This window comes from Anguilla anguilla, chromosome 16, assembly GCF_013347855.1.
Source record: "Anguilla anguilla isolate fAngAng1 chromosome 16, fAngAng1.pri, whole genome shotgun sequence".
Classification (NCBI taxonomy): domain Eukaryota; kingdom Metazoa; phylum Chordata; class Actinopteri; order Anguilliformes; family Anguillidae; genus Anguilla; species Anguilla anguilla.
In genome coordinates, this window is record NC_049216.1 from 577,308 (window position 1) to 600,777 (window position 23,470).

The 23,470-nt window shown below is 45.1% G+C and overlaps 1 protein-coding gene across 7 annotated transcripts in view; it reads left to right on the plus strand.

Moving 5' to 3' along the window:
* The window catches only part of LOC118215376 (diacylglycerol kinase zeta-like), a 140,775-nt gene extending 118,493 nt beyond the window's left edge, over positions 1–22,282 (plus strand). For 5 of the 7 annotated variants that reach the window (XM_035396098.1, XM_035396096.1, XM_035396100.1 and 2 more), the window contains 4 exons: positions 8,665–8,768; positions 9,486–9,522; positions 10,570–10,669; positions 18,214–22,282. In XM_035396098.1, the coding sequence (XP_035251989.1) occupies positions 8,665–8,768; positions 9,486–9,522; positions 10,570–10,669; positions 18,214–18,761 (789 nt within the window). In that variant the 3' untranslated portion in view covers positions 18,762–22,282. Of the gene's footprint in view, positions 1–8,664; positions 8,786–9,485; positions 9,523–10,569; positions 10,670–18,213 lie in introns of all 7 variants that reach the window. The other 2 variants (XM_035396101.1, XM_035396102.1) reach the window with 1 other exon arrangement.
* Positions 22,283–23,470: the final 1,188 nt, after the last annotated feature.

The following is a 23,470-nucleotide window of genomic DNA, read 5'->3' on the forward strand; positions in this document are numbered from 1 at the left end:
TTTTGATTCATTACATTTTTTTTTTGATTGGCCAAGACACATTTCTTGAAATTATGCTCCATTTCCTAAAACTCTAAACACAAATGCATAACTCATCTTCACAAACTTCAAACTTCCATGTCAAAACCAAACTCTCCACTCAAAACCATGTAATCTTACATCTAAACCAAACTTTGCCTTCAGAGATTGCACAAAAGCCATCAAATACACATACACTACAAAAAAGCCATTACACCCTGGTGAGATCAATTCAACACTACCGTAAAAACCTGTTACTGCAATGAATAATGGGGCTTATGTTTTTCCCCCAGAACAACCTCTTTACATGATGAACACAGTATAAAGACATAACACATGCATAAATCTGCAAAGTTTTTACAGTTTTTCTCAATTGTTTAAACACGTTTTCTGAAACTATAGCTCATATTTCTCAAAACTCTACACACAAAGCACAGCAACAGTTAACCTTTTGCCAAAGGTTCTTTTGCCAGAGATTCTCATCAACATCACAGGCAATATTAGCTCTAGCCAGGCAGCGGGGAAAAAAACCCTTGCATGCCTTATCTACCCCTGACAAGCCTCAACTGTAATATCTAAACAAGCCTCCTCCATGGCCTGGTGGACGTGAACACGGATGTAGGGGTCTCGGTCATAGACCGTCCACCGCCATGCCGAAAAAACTCCTCTATGGGGTTTAGGAAGGGAGAATATGCAGGTAGAAAGATGTTGCTGAATCTTGGGTTGTTCGTGAACCAGTCACAATCTAGAGCAGCCCGGTGGAAACTGACATTGTCCCAAATGACAACGTAGCATGGCTGCTCTGGTTGTGCTGGCTCCCTCTGGTCTAGTCGGTATACATGATCTCTCAGACTGTCGAGGAAAGACAGCAGATGCATGGTGTTGTATGGACCAAGGGTGGCATGGCGGTGGAGGACCCCTCGGTGGCTGATGGCGGCACACATGGTCACATTCCCTCCTCGCTGGCCAGGGACATTCACAATGGCCCGGTGGCCAATTATATTCCTCCCCCTTCTCCTCCTTTTGGTATGATTAAATCCTGCTTCATCAACAAAGATGAGTGTCTCTGGCATCAATATCAAAGATTCTCTACAAAAGAGATGAAACTCAGTACAGTAATGACTACTCTGAAACACATTGCTATAGTACACAAAAGTAGGCCATCATATATCCTGTACTACAGTATATACTGCTGTAATACATAACTTTACTCAAATACTTTATACGTTATGAAAAACCATACTTGCACATATTCCAAGCGGTGGTCTTTGAGTCTATTGGAGTTCCTTTCGAAAGGAGCACAATAGGCCTGTTTCATCCTCAACCTGTTCCGTCAAAGAATGCGGTCAATTGTTGAGATGCTGACTGCATCAATGTCTTTGAATATTCCCTGATCCTCAATAACTCTCCTTTGTATGTCACGCAAGCGAATGACATTGTTGGCTATGACCATATTGATGATTGTCATCCGTTGCTCTTCTGAAAATAGCCGTCTTCTTCCTCCATTAGGTGGTCGTCTCTCAGTTCTGCAAAAATAGAAGTACTGATGGGATTACAGTAAACCATCCATTTTACAAAATATGAGCATAGAGTAACTCCAAATTAACTGTATGTGATACGGTACAGTAATACAATGCATTTCAGACAGCATACAGTACAATAGAGCAAACAGCTACAGTACATGTATGTGCTGTAACAGCACAGAGTACAGCACTCCAAAGTTACAGTAGAGAGCAGTATGTAAATTACCTACCTATTTTCCTCTCTGAAGGTCCGGATTATAGAGGCTACTGTGAAGCGGCTTAGATTCGGCTGCATTCTTTGCCCAGGTTCCCTCATTAACATCCCATGGAGAAGGACATGGTCAACTAGAGTTGCACGAATCTCATCAGAAACTATTTGTCTCCTTGCCCTTCCTCTTCCTCCTCCTCTCCTGTGTCCTCTTCCTCTACCTTCAGGTCTTTGTGGATACATTGTTCCAGAACAAGTGAACTGACCCATGGCACTTTTATCTATCTATCCTGAGGTTCTGATTGGTGTGTGAACAATTTTGACTCTTAGTGTTTCCACCTGGGGAGTTGTGTGTTAATTAGGTTTGAGCTGTGATGACTTGAGTTAATGATATTGAATGCCAGTGCTTTCTAAATGAGCACATGGTGCAGTCAGTGATATATGACGGGATTTGTGTGTACAGTTTTATACAATAAGTTCAACAAATATGAATCATGTGTGAAAACAGGGGAATAGTGTTTATAGTTTTGGGAAATGGGTCTGTCTTTTTGTAGATGGCGTTATGGTTTAGGATGTATAGTTACAGTTTCTCAAATGTTTACACACTAAAACTGGAACTATGCACACGATGGTGAAAACCTGAAGCTCATGTGTCAACAACAAAGACTATTTCTGCAAAACTCTAAGCACAATTCCTGTCAGGATGCGTGGGGGGTTGGGACCCAAATGGAAAAAATACAAAACTCCAAATGAAAGAACAAAAAGACTTTACTTGAAACAAGGAAACAAAAGGGAACAAAAGGGAACAAAAAGCCTCGCAGGGCGACCTTCAACAACGAAGGAAAACTACCAAACGCAGGAACAAAGAAAATCCAGGAAATACAAACACAAGGAAACCAGAACATGGGCAGGAACGCATGGAGCAGGTACTTGAGGAGGGGAGCACAGAACAACCAGACATAACCACAAGGATCCAGCACCTGAGTCAAGGAAGAGGGAAACTTAAATAGAACAGACACTGACGAGACACAGGAGGGCACCATGAACAATCAGGCCACAGAGAGGGAAGGGAAAACGAGACAAGCAGCAACCAATAATAGAACAATTGAAAACAATCATACAATTAACACAGGGGGAGCAGGACACAAAACAGAAGTGCCGCCATCTGGCGGCCCAACAGGGAAAACGCAGACAGGAACACAGGACCATGACAGTACCCCCCCCCCCCAAGGGACGGCTCCTGACGTCCCAGGAGGCCGACCCGGGGAGGGAGTGAACAGAGGGTGGGAGCTGGGGACAGGACTCGACAGGAACAGGAACAGGACTGGAACCAGACAGGGACAGGGATAGAACACAGGAACAGGACTCTGGACCGGACTCTGGACTGGGGCAGGAACAGGACTGGACTGGACAGGACAGGAACTCAGGGCTGGACTGGACAGGACAGGACAAGACTCAGGGCTGGACTGGACAGGACAGGACAAGACTGAGGGCTGGACTGGACAGGACAGGACAAGACTCAAGGCTGGACAGGGCTGGACAGGAACTCAGGGCTGGACAGGGCTGGACTGGAACTCAAGGCTGGACTGGAACTCAGGGCCAGGACTCGGGAACAGGAAACTCAGGGCCAGGACTCAGGAACAGGAAACTCAGGGCCAGGACTCGGGAACAGGAAACTCAGGGCCAGGACTCGGGAACAGGAAACTCAGGACACACACACACAGGAACTGGGGCGAGGCAGACACACCGGACAGGAACTGGGGCGAGGCAGACACACCGGACAGGAACTGGGGCGAGGCAGACACACCGGACAGGAACTGGGGCGAGGCAGACACACCGGACAGGAACTGGGGCGAGGCAGACACACCGGACAGGAACTGGGGCGTGACTAGACAAACACTGGACAGAAACAACGCGACAAACACCGGACTGGTACATGATGAGACGAGACAGAACACTGGACTGGACCTATGACAGGAAGGGACAAGACTCAACAAGACAGGAACGGACAACACCAGGACCCTACATAACAGATACACACACAACACAGGACTGGGCACAAGACAAACACGGAGCGGAACAAAACACTACAAGGAACTAGACGAGGGCACTACACTGGGGTAGACCAAGACTGACAGAAAAAACGGACTGACAGACACAGGAACACAGGGGGACCTACAAAGACAGACAAAGGGACAAGCAGGCGGGGAGGCACACTGCGACACCGACAGACACAGTGAGCGACAGACAGACAGGGAAGGAGAGGGGTGAGCCCAAAGACTGACACAGGGACTGACACACTAGCAAACAAGACAAAAAACATGCGGACTGACACACAGACAAACAGGCAGACAGGTGGGAGAACACATTGGTCGATGGGCCGACGGCCTGGGGGGCAGACAAACAGGCCAACAAACTGGCCGACACACATACGGGCAAACATGCAGACAAACAGGCGGGCAGACAACTAGACAAGAGAGCCGGAGAACACACAGACACACGGTTGGGAACACTGGGGGGGTGCGAGAACATTGGGTGGAGCACGGACACTAGGGGGCGCGACTACACTGGGGGAAGGACGGACACCAGGGGGCGGACGGACACCAAAGGGCGAGGGAACACCGGGCAGGACAGGAGCACTGGGCAGGGCAGGAGCACTGGGCATCTTCGGAGGCCTTTCCGGGGCGCGGGGCGAAGCAGGAGGCTTCTCCTGGGCGCGGGGCGAGGCAGGAGGCTTCTCCTGGGCGTGGGGCGAAGCAGGAGGCTTCTCCTGGGCGTGGGGCGAAGCAGGAGGCTTCTCCTGGGCGTGGGGCGAAGCAGGAGGCTTCTCCTGGGGAGTGGCGGGCAGAGCCGGCAGCTCCTGTGGAGCGGCGGACAGAGCCAGCGACGGAGGCCCCCCCGGGACTTGGGGTGGAGCAGGCTGAGGCCCCCCCTCCGGGACTTGGGGCGGAGCAGGCCGTGAAGGCCCCTCCGGTACTTGGGGCGGAGCAGGCCGTGAAGGCCCCTCCAGGACTTGGGGCGGAGCAGGCCGTGAAGGCCCCTCCAGGACTTGGGGTGGAGCAGGCCGTGAAGGCCCCTCCTGGACTTGGGGCGGAGCAGGCGGCTTCTCCGTATGCTCCTGGATATACTTTTCCACGTACAGGGCCGCCTCCATGAGGGACTCAAGGTCCGAGGCTTAGTCCACCCGAAAGGTGATCAGCCAACCCTTAAAGGCGTCGCTCAGGCCATACCGGAAAAGGAGGCACAGGTCCTCCTGGCACAGTCCACATAGTGGGGCGAGAGCTCGAAACTCGGCCGCGTACTCCGTCAGAGTACGCGACCCCTGGCGTAGGCGCACCAGCTTTGCCCCTGCCTCCAGCTCGGAGGTGGGGATCTCGTCCACCACAGGACCAAACCCTGAGGCCCCCCCAGCGACCACCGGCTTGCTCCAGATGGGTGGCATGATATATATATTTTTTTTTAAAAACAACTTCAAAAGGGAAGGGGGGGAAGAAAAAAAAACTTTGCTGGGTCCAGCACTGGCTGGATCCTTCTGTCAGGATGCGTGGGGGGTTGGGACCCAAACGCAGAGGGTGGAAAAAATACAAAACTCCAAATGAAAGAACAAAAAGACTTTACTTGAAACAAGGAAACAAAAGGGAACAAAAGGGAACAAAAAGCCTCGCAGGGCGACCTTCAACAACAAAGGAAAACTACCAAACGCAGGACAGAACAACCAGACATAACCACAAGGATCCAGCACCTGAGTCAAGGAAGAGGGAAACTTAAATAGAACAGACACTGACGAGACACAGGAGGGCACCATGAACAATCAGGCCACAGAGAGGGAAGGGAAAACGAGACAAGCAGCAACCAATAATAGAACAATTGAAAACAATCATACAATTAACACAGGGGGAGCAGGACACAAAACAGAAGTGCCGTCATCTGGCGGCCCAACAGGGAAAACGCAGACAGGAACACAGGACCATGACAATTCCTTTGTTTTCACTCAAATAGCAATTCTAAATCACATTTTTGCACAACTCTACACACAAAATCTCATCATTTAGCACAATTTTCATAATCAAGCCTTGTTTGTTCACATGGAAAACACTGGCCTTCAAATGCCAAACTCTAAGTACCAATTGGTCTCACTCACACCACACCTGCTCAAACTCAATTGGCTAAACTTTTCAATTATCTGTCAGAGCATAAAAGAGACCTCCGGCGACCTCTATTGTGTTGGAAAACAATGGAGCAACACGCAGCACAGAGAGGTAGAGGTAGAGGTAGAGGTAGAGGTAGAGGTAGAGGTAGAGGTAGAGGTAGAGGTAGAGGAGGAGGTGTACGAAGAAGAGGGAGACGAGCTAATATTTCAAATGAAATACGTGCAACTTTGGTTGATCACATATTTGTTTTTGTTTTTTTTTACAGCAGGCCTACAAACTACGATTTTTATTTTTGCAGTCTGCTGAACAAAGATTCATTTTACAGTAACAAATAAAGATTTGCTGTGTTACCTTTTTGAATTTGTTCATTGATTTCATATATGATAACAGATCATTACATCTATTGTCCAGACTGACACAGTCTAAGCATGTTCTAGTTTTGAGAAGACAAATGTTATCTATTTTGGCAAAACTCATACAGTTTTTCTCAATTGTTTAAACACGTTTTCTGAAACTATAGCTCAGTTTCTTTATGTTTAGGTCATCAGTACAGTAATGCCTTCAGGTTTGAAACATCTAACCTACCTTGCTGAACCCAACTCAATATCTTTCATTGGTATAACACAATGTCTTCATTTTCCACAGATGGTTTAGTTTCAGTGACCAGGTGCCAGCAGTGAGAACTACACTGACTTCACCTGTCAGTCTGTAATTAATCCAGTTAACAATGTAGCCTATTTCTAAATGGATCTTTAGCCATACAGTGCATTACAGTAAATTAAGCTTTAGATGATCAGACTGATCAAAAGTTCTGGGATGTGAATAAGGGTCATTTATGTTTCAAACAGCTATTTCTGACTTACTGTATAAATCATCAGAGTATCACACATTAGGCACAAAAACTGTCTTTGGTAAAACAGTTGACATATCAGAGATTGCAGTTGTGGTTGGAATGAAAGAAAAATAGACCGTGGGGGCCCCTGGACCAAGTTTGGAAAGCCCTGTCCTGCCCTGTGGAGGTTGCAGGTTTGATTCCCAGTTGGAGCATTACCTTTGTTCTCTTTAGCAAGGCCCTTCAGCTGGATTTATGCAGCTAACTGCCTGCTGTGCAAATGAGTGAAAACTCATTATGAAAACAAAACAGGTATAAACATTCAAATGAAATAGTGAAATCTAATGGCATCAAATTCCAAAGTCCAAACACATTTGAGAGCCTCAATGGAAGGCATTGCTGAGGCAAGTCTGAACAGAACAAACTTCCTTTATCTCTTCTGGAGCGATGTGGTGAATCACCTGGTTGGGGGGGAGGGGGGCGGGGGGATGGGAGCCTGTGGGGGGGCGGCTCTGAGATGGGAACTCTGCGGTTGGGAGGAGGAGTTGGTGTCTGAGATGGGAGCTCTGGGGGGGAAGGGGGGGCCCTTAGATGGGAACTCTCGGGGGGTGGGGGAATGTGGGGGAATGTGGGGAATGTGGCTGCACACTGTGGGGGAGCACCAGAAGCTCGAACCCCAGAGGCCTGAAGGAATGCAAGGCCTTTGCTCTCCCTGCTTTCACCAAATCACTGCGACAGAGATACTGACTGACTGGTCGACTGAACAGAGTATGAAGTGGAAATATCATAAGCTATTACATCATGCCAAATCAATGTGTCTATTATCACTGCTGCTGAAAGCCAAGAGCAAAATTCACCACACTTTTCATCAATAAAAAAATATTATTTTGCATATCACCTTTCTGGGTCCCAAAGACACTTTTTAAAATAAATATATACAAGTATTTATAATAGTACAAACAGTCTGGAATACAGTATACATGCAGTACTACAAGCACAGATAAGTGGATAATAATAATAATAATAATAATAATTACAATAACTATGCGTGTAATACTTTTGGTGCACGAAGCATTACACGATGTGGGGGGTGGGGGGTGGGGGGTGGGGTGGGGTGGGGTGGGGCTGTGGGTGGGGTGGGGGGTGTGTGAGTGCAGGTTTTTGTTTTAGCCTAGCACTAAGACACCCAATTTAATGAATGAACCAATCATGGTCTTCAATCATGACCATCATAAGCACAATCAGGTGTTGTGGTGTTGGCCTAAAACAAAAACCTGCACCACACTGACCCTTTTTGGATAAGATTGGACACCCCTGCTTCACACCATGAAATTATTAATTAAATAATGTGGCACAGAGCCATGGGCCTTTAACAAACTCTAGCAGATTATTCTGTAAAATTGCCCTATCTGATAATGATTTAAGAAAGAGGAAACAAGAATAACAAAGAGGACAGTGATACAGGGAGGACAGGAATAACAGGGAGGACAGGAATACAGGGAGGACAGGAATACAGAGAGGACAGGAATGTAGAGACGACAGGAATACCGAGAGGACAGTAATACAGAGAGGACAGGAATGTAGAGACGACAGGAATACAGAGACGACAGCAATACAGAGAGGACAGGAACAACAGGACAGTTATTCAGAGATGGCCAGAATACAGGGAGGACAGGAATAACAGGACAGGAATACAGAGGACAGAAATAACAGGACAGTAATACAGAGAGGACAGGAATACAGAGAGGACAGTAATACAGAGAGGACAGGAATGTAGAGAGGACAGTAATACAGAGAGGACAGGAATGTAGAGAGGACAGGAATACAGAGACGACAGGAATACAGAGAGGACAGTAATGCAGAGGGCTGTACAGGCCTGTGGGTCAGAGTGAGCAGAGTGGAAGTGACATCACTGTGCTGCTGCTTCCACAGCTGAGGGAGCTTCACGTGCTGGGGGCGGACCTGGCAACACGTGACGCCCTGGGTCGTACGCTGCTCCATCACGCCGTGGACGCGGGCAGCAAAGAGATCGTCAGGTACATCATCGACAACGGTAGGGCGCCCTCCCATTCAGGCCTCATGGCCGAACGCTCACTGAGCATGTGCCCAGATACAAAACGCCTCGCAAAATAATAACACCTATAAATTACAATCAAAATGGCAGAGGACAAAGCTGCTTTGCAGGCAGTGCTGGCCCTAGCATTTGACTAGTGCCGGTCCTAAGCAGGATTTGATTTGGGGGCCCCTCAGCCCAACATTATAAATAATATACACATTTTAGAATAATTAGAGGGGCTGCAGGCACTTGCAGAGCCCTAAGCAGCTGCCACTGATTGGGTAGGGCTGGCTCTGTTTGCAAGCGACACAGAGGTATAATCCAACTGTATTAAATATTAAACTGAGTCAACATATTAAACAAATGCATGCAAAAACTGCAGGTGCTTAGAATACTGGCCGTACCTGTCCACAGCCAGCCCACATATAGTAAAGGACAATGTTTGAAACCTTCATCGCATTATCATGCTAAATATTAATGCCTTAGCTTGCACCGGTCACATGGGATAATAAAACAGGAATAAGACAGTAGTGATGTCATCTTCTTGAGCTCCATTGGTAACAACCAACAGGACAATGTTGTGATTGGTGGATACATTTCTAGCTATAGTTCTTTAAACTCTTTGAAGTAAGCATTATTGTAATGCATTTCTGAACCTGTTCGATTAATCTCAGTTTCTTTCTGTTTTTATACAAAGCACCCAGCGATATCTTGGATGTTACAGAGGAAGAGAGGCAAGTTATCCTTACAGTATCTTTTTATATATGCATCTGCAATATACATCTTTTATACTGTATGTAAAGGTTGTCATTTTTCAGATTTGACCTGTGTTTTATTTTTTGAAGGGTGGGAGAGGAGCTTAAAATATTTCAGTTCATTGCTGAACTGTCAGGGTTCCCACGGTCATGAAATTCCTGGAAAAGTTATGAATTAGAAAAACTGTTTTCCAGGCTTGGAAATGGTTTGGAATTAACAGAATGTTTTGGAAAAGTTTTGAATATACACTATTTTTGGCTATTGTTTAAAATATGAAACATGTCTAATGTTACACGAAATACATTCCTTGTATTCCATTCTATTACTAATTTAAAATCTAGTGCTGCGCTGCACAGGCTGCATGACCGTTGAAACTTCAGTAGTATCACGTGATACACATTGACGTATGCAGCTAGTTGGCGGCTGGAATGTCTAATGAGCGAGTAAAGTTAGCAAGCGCTAGCAGTTTTCTTATCTGCAAAAATGGAGTGGAGAGACAGTGTGATTACTCACTCACTGCTGATTTCCTGCTTGCTGTTGCAGTGGAGAGACAGTGTGATTACTCACTCACTGCTGATTTCCTGCTTGCTGTTGCAGTGGATAGACAGTGTGATTACTCACTCACTGCTGATTTCCTGCTTGCTGTTGCAGTGGAGAGACAGTGTGATTACTCACTCACTGCTGATTTCCTGCTTGCTGTTGCAGTGGAGAGCCAGTGTGATTACTCACTCACTGCTGATTTCCTGCTTGCTGTTGCAGTGGAGAGACAGTGTGATTACTCACTCACTGATGATTTCCTGCTTGCTGTTGCAGTGGAGAGACAGTGTGATTACTCACTGTTGATTTCCTGCTTGCTGTTGCAGTGGAGAGACTGTGTGATTACTCACTCACTGCTGATTTCCTGCTTGCTGTTGCAGTGGAGAGACAGTGTGATTACTCACTCACTGCTGAATTCCTGCTTGCTGTTGCAGTGGAGAGACAGTGTGATTACTCACTCACTGCTGATTTCCTGATTGCTGTTTCAGTGGAGAGACAGTTCTTCACAAAGCCGCCTCGCTGTGCCAGAGGACCATCTGCCATTACCTGGTGGAAGCCGGGGCATCGCTTATGAAGACAGACCTACAGGTGAGGCCTCAACCTGCGTTAGTCATATACAGGGAGCTCCATAACGTTTGGGACATTTTTACTGAGGAGCTTTGTTGGGTATGCAGGTAGTGGTGTTAGCCTATTAAAAATGCGTGAATGTATAATGTAATCAGATAACAACCACGCAGTCCAAAATTACCCCTCAAGTCTCTTGCACTACATCAGACATAAGCCGCGTTTCCACCAAAAGTACCAGGAACTACTTTTCAAGGAACTAAAAGGTTCCTTCAGCCCATTGTTGTCTGCGTTTCCACTGCGGTCTAAAGTCCCGCAAAGATTAGGCAAATTAGCCCACTGACGTATGAAAAAGCGACGTTGTCGTCGGTCCATCTGTCCTATGATTTCTTCTGTAACCCCATACTACCACCGAAGTAGCCTACATTATTTTCTAATAACCGGGACAGCCCGGAGGGGTTTATTCCACTTATATACAACGGGTTACCAACAATGACTATATATGGTTACTTTTGTATTTATTGATTTTTATCGATTTAATCACCTGGAATTGAAATATTCTTCTGCAGCCGTTTGGGCATATTTAAGCAAAACTGTCGTTGGTAGTTGAACTTGGACCGTTGTTATGCATCAAATAGGATATAACAGGCCAATAGTCAGATTGTAACTGTTTTATATATCCTCTCACACAAATTAATTATGTTTTTATGCGAACATTCACTTTCATGTCTTGACATCCAAGGCGACAGAATGCATTCACATTTCCAATATAGCCTAACTGGCAACAACAGCAGAAAACATGCACACGTTGTAAACAATTTGCTGTTTGATTACTTTCTCATCGTCAATTCCATATAGGCTAATCGCAAAATGACAAGAATAGAACGAAAACTCGGACTTGCGTGAAAATTTAAATTAGCAGTGGTACAGCCACCGTTTGCTTTCCTTCGAAGTTACTGCTAGCCGAGCAGCGAAGTGTGCCCTCCAGATGCGAACCATGCACCATAAATTAGTCCATAGTCTTCCTGGTCTTTTTGTGGAATTGAAGAATGGCAGAGTAAAATTACGGCAGTCTGAAAAAGCTAAAGGGACGATTACTAGAATTAACCTGTTATTTTACCCTGACAAAAAGTGCGGAAGGTGATTTCCAATTTGCTTTTACTGTATCACCAATGTGAATTACGCAGAACTACCGCATACCTCACATAACTGTATCAAACGTTTTGAGTCAATTACAATGGGCTAACAAAGAAAATCCGGAAGAAAATATTCAGCAACCGAATTAATCCGTTTGAATGTTTTGGTACGTAATATGCTGTCCCAGCACGAATGCTTAGCATTTTCTAAAACGAATACTAAAGCAAGAAAAGAACAGAAGAGCACACGTTATAATTCCAAGACGTTGGCAGGCTATAACCAAAACTAGGCTACTGCGCCGCATAACATACAAGTTTGATTTGAAGTTATTATGAAAATAAATCGGGTTGCGGCTGATTTTTAAACATGGCGGTTACTTAGGAGCAGTGGGCAGCCACAGTGCAGCGCCCGGGGACCAACTCCAGTTCTGAGGCCAGTGCCTTGGTCAAGGGCAACTGCAGGAGCACACCTAACATGTGTGTCTTTGAGTCTGGGAGGAAACCAGAGTACCCGGAGTAAACCCACGTGAACATTGGGAGAACATGCAAACTCCATGCAGAGAGGATCTAGTCGGACCCGGATTCGAACCCGGAACGTTCTTCTCGCGAGGCAAACGTGCTAACCACTATGCCACCGTGCCCGTTCTTGTCTTTGTTGGGATTCGTGTACAATAAAGATTAAAGATAAGTCTGATATAAGTTTGATATATCTATGTCAGGTGACAGATAGGCCTGGTGTCTTAAAGAAAACACATTAGCACATTGGAAATAACAGGGGCGTCCTTCCGAAGGATTCATTAATGTGAGTGTCAGATGCCACCAGGCATGTGTAAATGGGCAATCCGCCTCCCTGGAAAACAGACTTTAACTCCTTCCCATTTCAGTTTCCTAGTCACGCAATGCGCAGGCTGGCCTCTGGACAAATGCAGTATAATCCCAAAAGACTTAAGAGTCCGTCAGAGACGTCCACGTATAGGCAATCCCACCTCTTTCCTGCCCTCCCTCAGCTGGAGATGGCTGTTCATCGACTTGACTGTGAGGAGCAGGACGGGCGCCCTGCAAATTCACAGAAAGCCCATCGCCCCATGCCCACCGCCTCATGCCCATCGCCTCATGCCCATTGCCTCATGCCCATCACCCCATGCCCATCGCCTCATGCCCATTGCCCCATGCCCATTGCCTCATGCCCATCACCCCATGGCCATCGCCTCTTGCCCCTCGCCCCATGCCCATCCCCTCATGCCCATTGCCTCACGACTCATGCCCATCACCCTATGCCCATCGCCTCATGCCCATCGCCCCATGCCCATTGCCTCATGCCCATTGCCCCATGCCCATTGCCTCATGCCCATCACCCCATGGCCATCGCCTCTTGCCCCTCGCCCCATGCCCATCCCCTCATGCCCATTGCCTCACGACTCATGCCCATCACCCTATGCCCATCGCCTCATGCCCATCGCCCCATGCCCATTGCCTCATGCCCATTGCCCCATGCCCATCGCCTCATGCCCATCACCCTATGCCCATCGCCTCATGCCCATCGCCCCATGCCCATCGCCTCATGCCCATCGCCCCATGCCCATCGCCCCATGCCCATTGCCTCACGACTCATGCCCATCGCCTCATGCCCATCGCCCCATGCCCATTGCCTCATGCCCATCGCCCCATGCCCATCGCCTCATGCCCATCGCCCCATGCCCATCGCCCTATGCCCATCGCCTCATGCCCATCGCCCTATGCCCATCGCCTCATGCCCATCGCCTCATGCCCATCGCCCCATGCCCATCGCCTCATGCCCATCGCCTCACGCCTCATGCCCATCACCCTATGCCCATCGCCTCCTGCCCATCGCCCCATGCCCATCACCCTATGCCCATCGCCTCCTGCCCATCACCCTATGCCCATCGCCTCCTGCCCATCGCCCCATGCCCATCGCCGTATGCCCATCGCCTCATGCCCATCGCCCCATGCCCATCGCCTCACGCCTCATGCCCATCGCCCTATACCCATCTCCCTATGCCCATCGCCCTATACCCATCGCCTCATGCCCATCGCCCCATGCCCATCGCCCCATGTCCGCGTGGCCGGTTTCCTGCGCACCGATCCCCTCGCACGTTTACATGCTGAAATGGAGATGGCCGGGGGCGGGGAGCAGACGACACTAACCCAGCGGTTGCGTAACGGGCCGCTGTATTGATGCCTCTGCGGACACGGCTGAGTGCTGCTTTATAACGCGTGGTCTCCTATTGTCAGGGTCCTAAATATAGGAAGGCTTTTAAGACCAGCCTGAAGGACTAATGGCAACATTGTATATCTGCAGAATGGCTCAAAGGACACTACAGAGAAAATAGGGCGCAGAATAGATTCTCCGCTCTTTCTGAAGACTGCTTATGGAGTCTTTTTTGCTGAATGGGGAGATTGTTCCCTGTGTCTATTAAACTGGCTTTTTTACATTGGCAAATTCAATAAATGGCAAATAGAAATGCTGCCTTTCTCCTTTCATTCAGATCTTTGTTCACATGGTAGCCTTTGGCGAAAACTAAGCTCTCTGGGGCTAACGCATTTGTGCTGCAATGTGCCTATTTATTTTCAGCCTCCTGTCTGTTTCAGAAATAAAATATAGTGCGCTGCATCATTTTCATGAAGTATGAAGCGTGTGTGTCTGCCTTTGTTGAGATGATGTGCATTCAAAACCCCCATTTTGAATGCTGACAGTTGACATAAAGAAAAATAATAGTACATTATCAATCCTGCTTGATTCTGATGAGATTTTCTTTTTTCCTTCCTGGAAGGAAGAAGGTTTTTTCCTGTCTGTCACGTGAGGATTTGTTTGTGGTCATATCAGAGATCATGTAACTAACATGCTATTTGTATTTTAACCAATCAGCCATCAGCCCTTCATTAGGCTGCCAATCAGAAGGGCGCTTCAAGTGAACATTGCAGAATGGATCGTTTCAGGCCTCCAGCTCTCATTTGTAGAACTGACATACTTTACATAAAAAGGGAATTTTCCTCATAGCATTTGGGCTTAAGGAAGAAGTCACACCACAGGGTCCCTAGCACATACAGTATATGACCTCTTACCCCCAGCCCTCGTCACTTTGCTTCAGTTGTGTTTTGACTTGGCCTAGATTGTACATGCACAGTGAGCGTGGCCTAAACTGTAAATCTGCAGAGAGCTGGGTGTAAACTGAATGCTTGCAGTGAGCTTGGCCTAAACTGTAAGTTTACACTGAGCTTGGCCTACACTGTAAGTTTGCAGTGAGCTTGGCCTAGACTGTAAGTTTACAGTGGGCTTGGCCTAAACTGTAAGTTTACAGTGAGCCTGGCCTAAACTGAATGTTTGCAGTGAGCTTGGCCTAAATTATATGTTTGCATTTAGCCTGGCCTAAACTGTACGTTTGCAATGAGCTTGGCCTAAACTGCATGTTTACAGTGAGCTTGGCCTAAACTGCATGTTTGCAGTGAGCTTGGCCTAGACTGCATGTTTGCAGTGAGTTTGGCCTAAACTGCATGTTTGCAATGAGCTTGGCCTAAACTGCATGTTTACAGTGAGCTTGGCCTAAACTGCATGTTTGCAGTGAGCTTGGCCTAGACTGCATGTTTGCAGTGAGCTTGGCCTAGACTGCATGTTTGCAGTGAGTTTGGCCTAAACTGCATGTTTGCAATTAGCTTGGCCTAAACTGCATGTTTGCAGTGAGCTTGGCCTAAACTGTAAGTTTGCAGTGAGATTGGCCTAAACTGAATGTTTGCAGTGATCTTGGCCTAAACTGTAAGATTACAGTGAGCTTGGCCTAAACTGTAAGTTTACACTGAGCTTGGCCTAAACTGTGCGTTTATAGTGACCTTGGCCTAAACTGAATGTTTACAGTGAGCTTGGCCTACACTGTAAGTTTGCAGTGAGCTTGGCCTAAACTGAATGTTTGCAGTGAGCTTGGCCAAAACTGTGAATTTGCAGTGAGCTTAGCCTAAACTACATGTTTGCATTGAGCTTGGCCTAAACTGTAAGTTTGCAATGAGCTTGGCCTCAACTGCATGTTTGCAGTGAGCTTGGCCTCAACTGCATGTTTGCAATGAGCTTGATCTAAACTGCATGTTTGCAGTGAGATTGGCCTAAACTGAATGTTTACAGTGAGCTTGGCCTACACTGTAAGTTTGCAGTGAGCTTGGCCTAAACTGAATGTTTGCAGTGAGCTTGGCCAAAACTGTAAATTTGCAGTGAGCTTAGCCTAAACTGTATGTTTACATTGAGCTTGGCCTAAACTGTAAGTTTGCAATGAGCTTGGCCTCAACTGCATGTTTACAGTGAACTTGGCCTAAACTGCATGTTTGCAGTGAGCTTGACCTAAACTGCATGTTTGCATTGAGCTTGGCCTAAACTGCATGTTTGCAATGAGCTTGGCCTAGACTGCATGTTTGCAGTGAGCTTGGCCTAAACTGCATGTTTGCAATGAGTTTGGCCTAAACTGTAAGTTTGCAATGAGCTTGGCCTCAACTGTAAGTTTACAGTGAGCTTGGCCTAAACTGTATGGTTGGAAAAGGCTGAAATATGAAATAATTTAAATAAGTTTCACTAAGCTTTCACTTAGAATGGGACATGTGCTTTGGGCAGAAGAAATAAAAAAAGGAAGGAGAGGGAGAGAGAATGGGAGGGGAGAAAAAGAGAGTGAGAGTGGAGTGGAGAGAAAACTTGAGTCAGACATTGTTAATCTCTACGGGCTCAAAAAAGAATTGTGATCTCACCAGAGAGCAGAAATAAATGAAGAATTCTTCGTGAAAAACAACTGCTTGGCTTCTGTACAGCAGAAATAAGTATTTGATAAGTATAATCTGCTGCCCAATTTCAGTTATTATAAGCAAGAAGCTGGGCAGCTTTCCTTTGTCATTAACTATAGCAGCAAGGGATTTTGGTCTGCATGTAGAGTGCGCTCTTCCCTGAGTGCTTTCACATGGAGCTCAGCTCATGCTGTTTACACATTTCCCCCAAAGAAAACAAGACCTAACCAATGAAGAGCCATTGCTCAAAGCGTGTCTCTCCCCAGAGCTGTGCCGATGCCCGTTTCTCACACGGCCATGCTCCTTCCTGTCTGTCTGAAGAAGTGAACTTACTCTCAGCCAAACAGAGATTCTGTGGGAAACCAGACTTTCATTCCTTTACTGGCAGCTTGTCATCAGAGCGCTCTGTCCGTCAGGCAGGGCTGCACAAAGTGCTTTACACTCTGACACCCGGGTAGACAATCTGTACTCTGTCTCAAACAAATTCAAAAGGAGTCAAGTTGGAGCGCAGACATCTGTCTCGAGCGAGCCGACGGGTTTGTGTTCTCCGCATCTGCACTCCTACGCAGTGGACTCGGCTGCCCTGAAGTGCTTTGTGACTGTGCACATTTTTCAGAGGTATAGTGATGAGTCGCTGAGAATCATCCAGCCAAAGGCTCTTTAGAATGCCTGTCTGCTCGCAACGAGGGCACTTTGAAATCTTTCCCCAAAGCTCTCCCTTCACAGTTGTGGTTGATCAGACCTTTGGTCAGATTACCAAAATCAAAAGTGAGTGTTTTCCAGAATGAAGTAATAGACAACAGATGTTCAGAGTACCTGTAGAGTGATGAATAAATGTCCAAGCTAGAATTATTTCATTACATAAAGCACTTTTTAGTCTATGATTTCTAATATGAGGTGAAGTTCAACAACTCTGAACAGTAGTTTGCTTGAACTGGTAGGTAAAACTAAGCTAATGTTTGAAGTTCTTGTTTAATCTCAAAATACAAATCATAAACTAAAAAGTGCTTTATATAATTACATAATATATTGAATGAAAAAAATGTTTTTGATAGCAAGTCCCCTTTTTGCCATGACCGATGGCATAAGAACATAAGAACATAAGAACATATAAGAATATGAGATCAGGTCATTCAGCCCATCTAGAACATAAGAACACAAGAATACATAATGAGGAGAACAAGCCATTCAGCCCATCTAGAACATAAGAACACAAGAATGCATAATGAGGACAACAGGCCATTCAGCCCATCTAGAACATAAGAACAAAAGAATACATAATGAGGACAACAGGCCATTCAGCCCGTCTAGGCTCATAATTTACCTGCAGACTAGAGAGTATCCAGCACTGCATCAAGCCTGAACTTGAACACCCTGAGGGTCTCTGGTTGTGGTACATGACCTGGCAGTCTGCTCCACATTCTCTCTCTGTATGTTTTCCCACCTGCCTGTCCTGGACATGTCTGAGTAACCTTTGTGTTTACCTGGACATGTCTGAGTAACCTTTGTGTTTGCCTGGACATGTCTGCTGTAACCTTTGTGTTTGCCTGGACATGTCTGCTGTAACCTTTGTGTTTGCCTGGACATGTCTGCTGTAACCTTTGTGTTTGCCTGGACATGTCTGCTGTAACCTTCGTGCTTGCTGTTTCTCTCCAGGGCGACACTCCAAAGCAGCGAGCAGAGAAAGCCAAGGACCAGGAGCTGGCTACGTACCTGGAGAACCGGCAGCACTACCAGATGATCCAAAGGGAGGACCAGGAGACGGCTGTTTGACTACCCATCCCCATTTCACTGGTGCCTCACTGTCGACCAAAAAAATGAATAAAAAATGTAAAACATGGAATGTGTATGATGGCGAGGGTGTTTGCAGCCAGGGGTGCTGCTACGGCGGGGCGCTGCCACAGGGTGGGCCCTACAGGCCACAGTTAGGCCGTGACTGCGAAGGAGGCAGCTCAGTTATGGGCTCTTCTTTGACTTTTATTGCACTGCCATGGAAAGCACAGTGCTTTTGTGTTGCATCCCAATGCCCCAAAGCCCTCTTCTCAGATGCCATTGCGTCCCAGGCTAATGCTGATTCCATGGCGGCACCTCCACCACAGATTGATTGTTATGATTTAGAGGGAATTCGGGTGGGTTCCTATATTAGGACAGGTACAGTGTATTTCAATGCCAAAATAGGTTCTATTGTTCTGCTTCTAAATTAGCCTGTGAAATGCAACGTGTCCTCATCCACAAATACAGACGGGGGGGGGGGGGGGGGGCGGATGCGCACAAAACCTCTGGATTTAAAAGGGTTTTCTACGGAAGGAAATGAGGGCAGTTTTCTGGAATGTTGACCAGCCGTGATGTTGACGCGGCCAAATGCTCATTTGAGAGGGCGATGCTTGTTTAGTCAATTTGTATGGCTCAGCTTTATTTATAAGGACGTTTTTAGTGATCTTATGATTTATTTGTTTACTGAAATTGCAGTATGTTGATTGAAGCTCAGTTCAATCAATTAGTCTTTATTTATATAACACATTTCATACAGTGGCTGTAGCCCAATGTGCTGCACATGACCAAAAGACAATGTTACTAAAAGAAATGTTAATCTGATTTTTTTTTCTGAAGTAGAAAGAAGGTTCCCTAACCCTAACCATTACATAGAAAGCACTTACAGTTGGGTCTCCACTAGAGAAGTGCTGTAGCTTAACCAAAGAGAGGAGAAGGGGGTTATCTGATCATTTCACAGCCAGGACCAAGATTTCTGCACTTTTAGCCCAACATTGACTCTTCCTTTCCAGATATCTCTAAACAGAACACAAGCCATACTACAATAGACACGGATCAAACATTTTTGCCTACTAGTTGTGAATTCCTCAAGAATAAAGTCTTTATATTCCTGTAGTTGTATATTTTCTTACGGAATATTTCATATTGACATGACCCTCAGTGAGAGTAAGCAGCCTAGACATTACTGATTAAACTTTGCCGTGTGGTCAGTTTTGGTGTTAACGTCCCATTGATCTTCTGTTTGTGCACATAAAGGCGTTTTCTTGTGCTTTGTGATTAGGATGCAGCGAGTGTGCAGGGGACGTTTGGTGCGGATTGCAGCTGCTTTCCCCTCGTCAAGACTAAACTGAGTTATTTTCTATATTTTCTCTACTTGCAATGGAGTAGTGTTGTTTTTTCTTTCTTTACACAGTTAATTTCATCACACAAATATAAAATCCATATTTTCAAAGTTGTATGAATTCACTGTAATGGAAGCTTATCTGTGAAATCTGAGAGTTGTCCTGCATTTCTGTTTATCTGTGCATGTGCATGAGTCTCAGTGAATAATTTAATTTAGATATTTTTGGGAGGGAGTTTGCTGTAGAAATCAGATATAATAACGGAGTGGTTATATTAATTTAGATTTGCCAAAATCAGCAATACATATTTGCGCCTTTCTTTTTTATATTTTAGTGTAAGTGATAGCCTAATTTACTTGTAAATGCTACACAAAACTAATAGCAATTTATTCTAACTGGGATGTAATGAGATGCCTGGGGTATTTTGTCCCCTGATAGTCAGTGTATAAATAGACTATTACCTCTACTTTGACATTGTCCTTTTGATATATTTATTGTTGTAAATGTTGTTTTTCAAGTTATATAAAAACAGGTTTATCTTTCTACCAAAATCTTCCTCATCCCATTCACAGCAATGTATCTGTGGCTGAATGATTTGTGTTCATCCCATCCCTCACGAAGACAAGCTACGCATGTGACTGCACATGTCCAAAAATAAGGTCGCAATACTAAAATGTTGTCTCAAATAATATATTTGGGACATAACTTTTAAAATAAAATCCAGCAATAATCTTCAGTGAACCATAAACCGTGATTTTCTGACAGCAAATGAGGAGCTCTGGGCTGGTTTGTTGAGTGTAGCTCAGGGCTGGTTTGTTGGGTGGAGCTCAGGGCTGGTTTGTTGGGTGGAGCTCAGGGCTGGTTTGTTGGGTGGAGCTCAGGGCTGGTTTGTTGGGTGGAGCTCAGGGCTGGTTTGTTGGGTGGAGCTCAGGGCTGGTTTGTTGAGTGGAGCTCTGGGCTGGTTTGTTGGGTGGAGCTCAGGGCTGGTTTGTTGGGTGGAGCTCAGGGCTGGTTTGTTGGGTGGAGCTCAGGGCTGGTTTGTTGAGTGGAGTTCAGGGCTGGTTTGTTGAGTGTAGCTCAGGGCTGGTTTGTTGAGTGTAGCTCAGGGCTGGTTTGTTGGGTGGAGCTCAGGGCTGGTTTGTTGGGTCAGCAGAAGTTGGCCATGCCACATGTGACATTGTGTAAATTTTCTTTCATCTTCACACACATTTGTCCATTTTCAACCCACCCTGTGATTTTTCTGCCTCTGGTTATTCTGATTAATGTTTGAGACTATCGAATATTAAACATAGTTCTTCCATAACATACCGGTTTCACAGTATCGGAATTCACATTACGCTGACAATAGCCAGATAACTTCTCTTCATTTAAGGATAAGACTGAACATTGTCACAGGTGACCTGTCTTTCAGCCAGTATTCTGCAGTATTTAAATGAGTGATGCTTCTACCTAATTTATACCTGTAGGACTAGTTCTCAATCATTTACAGGCTCCAATTAAACAGCAAGTGTCACGTAACGGGTAGGGAGAACCCAAACGCAGAGTAAAGAAACACAAACTCAAAAAGGGAAAATGAACAAAGACTTTACTTGCAACACGACAGGGCGGCCCAGCAAGGAAAGACAGAGACAGAAACACAGAACCATGACAGCAAGAATGTACACGCAGACCATAAACTCATAGGTGTCCATTGCACTGATTGGAGATATTCAGCACACAGGTCTGCACAGGTCACAGGTCCATTTTTATTGGGGTGGGAAAACACAGTTTTGAAGCAGTAGTATGATCAATTTAATTATTTCTAAAGTTTCAGAAGAATACAAAGTCTCATGCCAGAGCCTTATAGTGGTATTAAAACCAAATTAGGGCCATATCTGTGCTTTTGATCAAACATCTACACTTTAATTTGGCCACATTCAACAGAGATGTCATCATTGCAACATCCGGTCTCAAGTAATTATCAGTTTGGGTTCGGAAAATGCAACACATACACATATCAGTGGGAGCAGAAGCTGTTTGATTTCCTGTTTCTTTCTAACTAATAGTAACATATCTAGGTTCATCTTGCAGGCTGTGTTCCACATGACTGTCTTGTTACTGTGTACTTCCTGATATAGATAAGTACTAAATTTTTCAAAGTTAAAAGTCGGTCTATGTCAAACGCTAATCAACTATTAATTGCAAGTGTCCTAAACCATCTTAACTTTTAGCCTTCTGCATAAATAATGCATACATACAAAATGCGCTGTAGACAGGTGGTTTTAAGTAACGAAGTACATCAAATATTTTTTTTTTTAACTGGGTCTTTCAATATGTTGCTAATCAGGAACATTTTTCATTTCATTTTTTTCACGTTCCATGGCTAATTTTGAGTTGCTGTGGGATTCATATTTAATGCATACATATATCTGCAGCATTTTAAAAGAGAATGTGTGAATATCAGTGCAATGCAGTGTTGGCAGATAAAAAGGTTTTGTACGTATGAATACTGTAGTAACCGAAATGAAATGAAAGACTTGTTTTAAATGTAATGCAATCTTGAGATGTATGTTTGTTTATTGGGCTTGTTTTGTAACTGTCTGCTTGGAAACAAATAAAATATTTGAAATGCATTCCGTGTGTAGTATACTTTTTCATTTCATTAGGGGATTAATTGAAAATATAGCGGTAAGAATGGCACATGCTAATTGAAGTAATTCATTGAAATGCAGTAGGTTGCTAGAAGTGTTGTTTCAGTTTCCAACCCTGCTGATCTTTTTTCACATTTCCCCTTTTTCAGAAGAACTATATATATTCAGTGAGCTCCATAATGTTTGGGACAAAGACATATTTTTTGTTGATTTGACTCTGTACTACAGAATGTTTGATTCATAATCAAACAATTCACTTACGGTTAAAGCACAGGTTCTCAGCTTTAATTAAAGGGCATTTTATACATTCAGGTTTTACTATGCAGAAAGTATCATGTTGTCTCTTTCAAAACAGAGGACGTTGAACTGGAAATTAAATTCAAAAATAGTATAGAAGTGAAAAATAATGGAAAAGACAAAACTGTAAGAATCTTGATATTCTCTTATGTCTTAACTGGCAATGCAACATGAATGAACTCTTCTTTGAAGCATTTGTGCAGGAGTCATTTACTGTTCAATCACATGGGTTTTAGTAGGTTTCACAGCATAACTGCAGTTAGCTACATTTTATTTCATGATTGTTAAACAAAGCCATCATTTCATGGAATGAATCAAAACAGCAAGCCTGTTTGTATGACAGTCACAGGAAGCATTTTTTAACATTGTATTCTTACACCTTTAAACTTCTGCGCCATGGGCAATTATTAATTCAGAACTCATGCAACTGTAATTTACCATTCACAATGTTCCAGTGCACCTCACTTTACCAGCGCCATGTGTATTCTGTGATTGATTGTCTTTCCACAAATTAAAGAGCATAAACCCCCCCCCCCCCCCCCATAAACCCATCTATTCCACCCCTAAGCAGGTATCTGGCAACACATATTCCAGGCACTCCCATGGTTGACAAACAGCAGTTTGACTGACAGTTTGCTGCAGTGAAAACTTGTAATGAGTCAGAATACACAGATGAAAGTCAGTATGTAATCATGACTTCACATACATCTTGGGAAACCGTTGACGTGTTCTATCGAGCCAGCCCATGGCTAACTAACGAAAGGTGTTTGAAAACTATCTGGTTAGAATGTCATAAAAGCTTGGAACTTAACTTCCTGGTTCACCCTAGCATGCCAGAGGCAAGCCAACTGAAGTTTGTTCTTCAAACTTTTC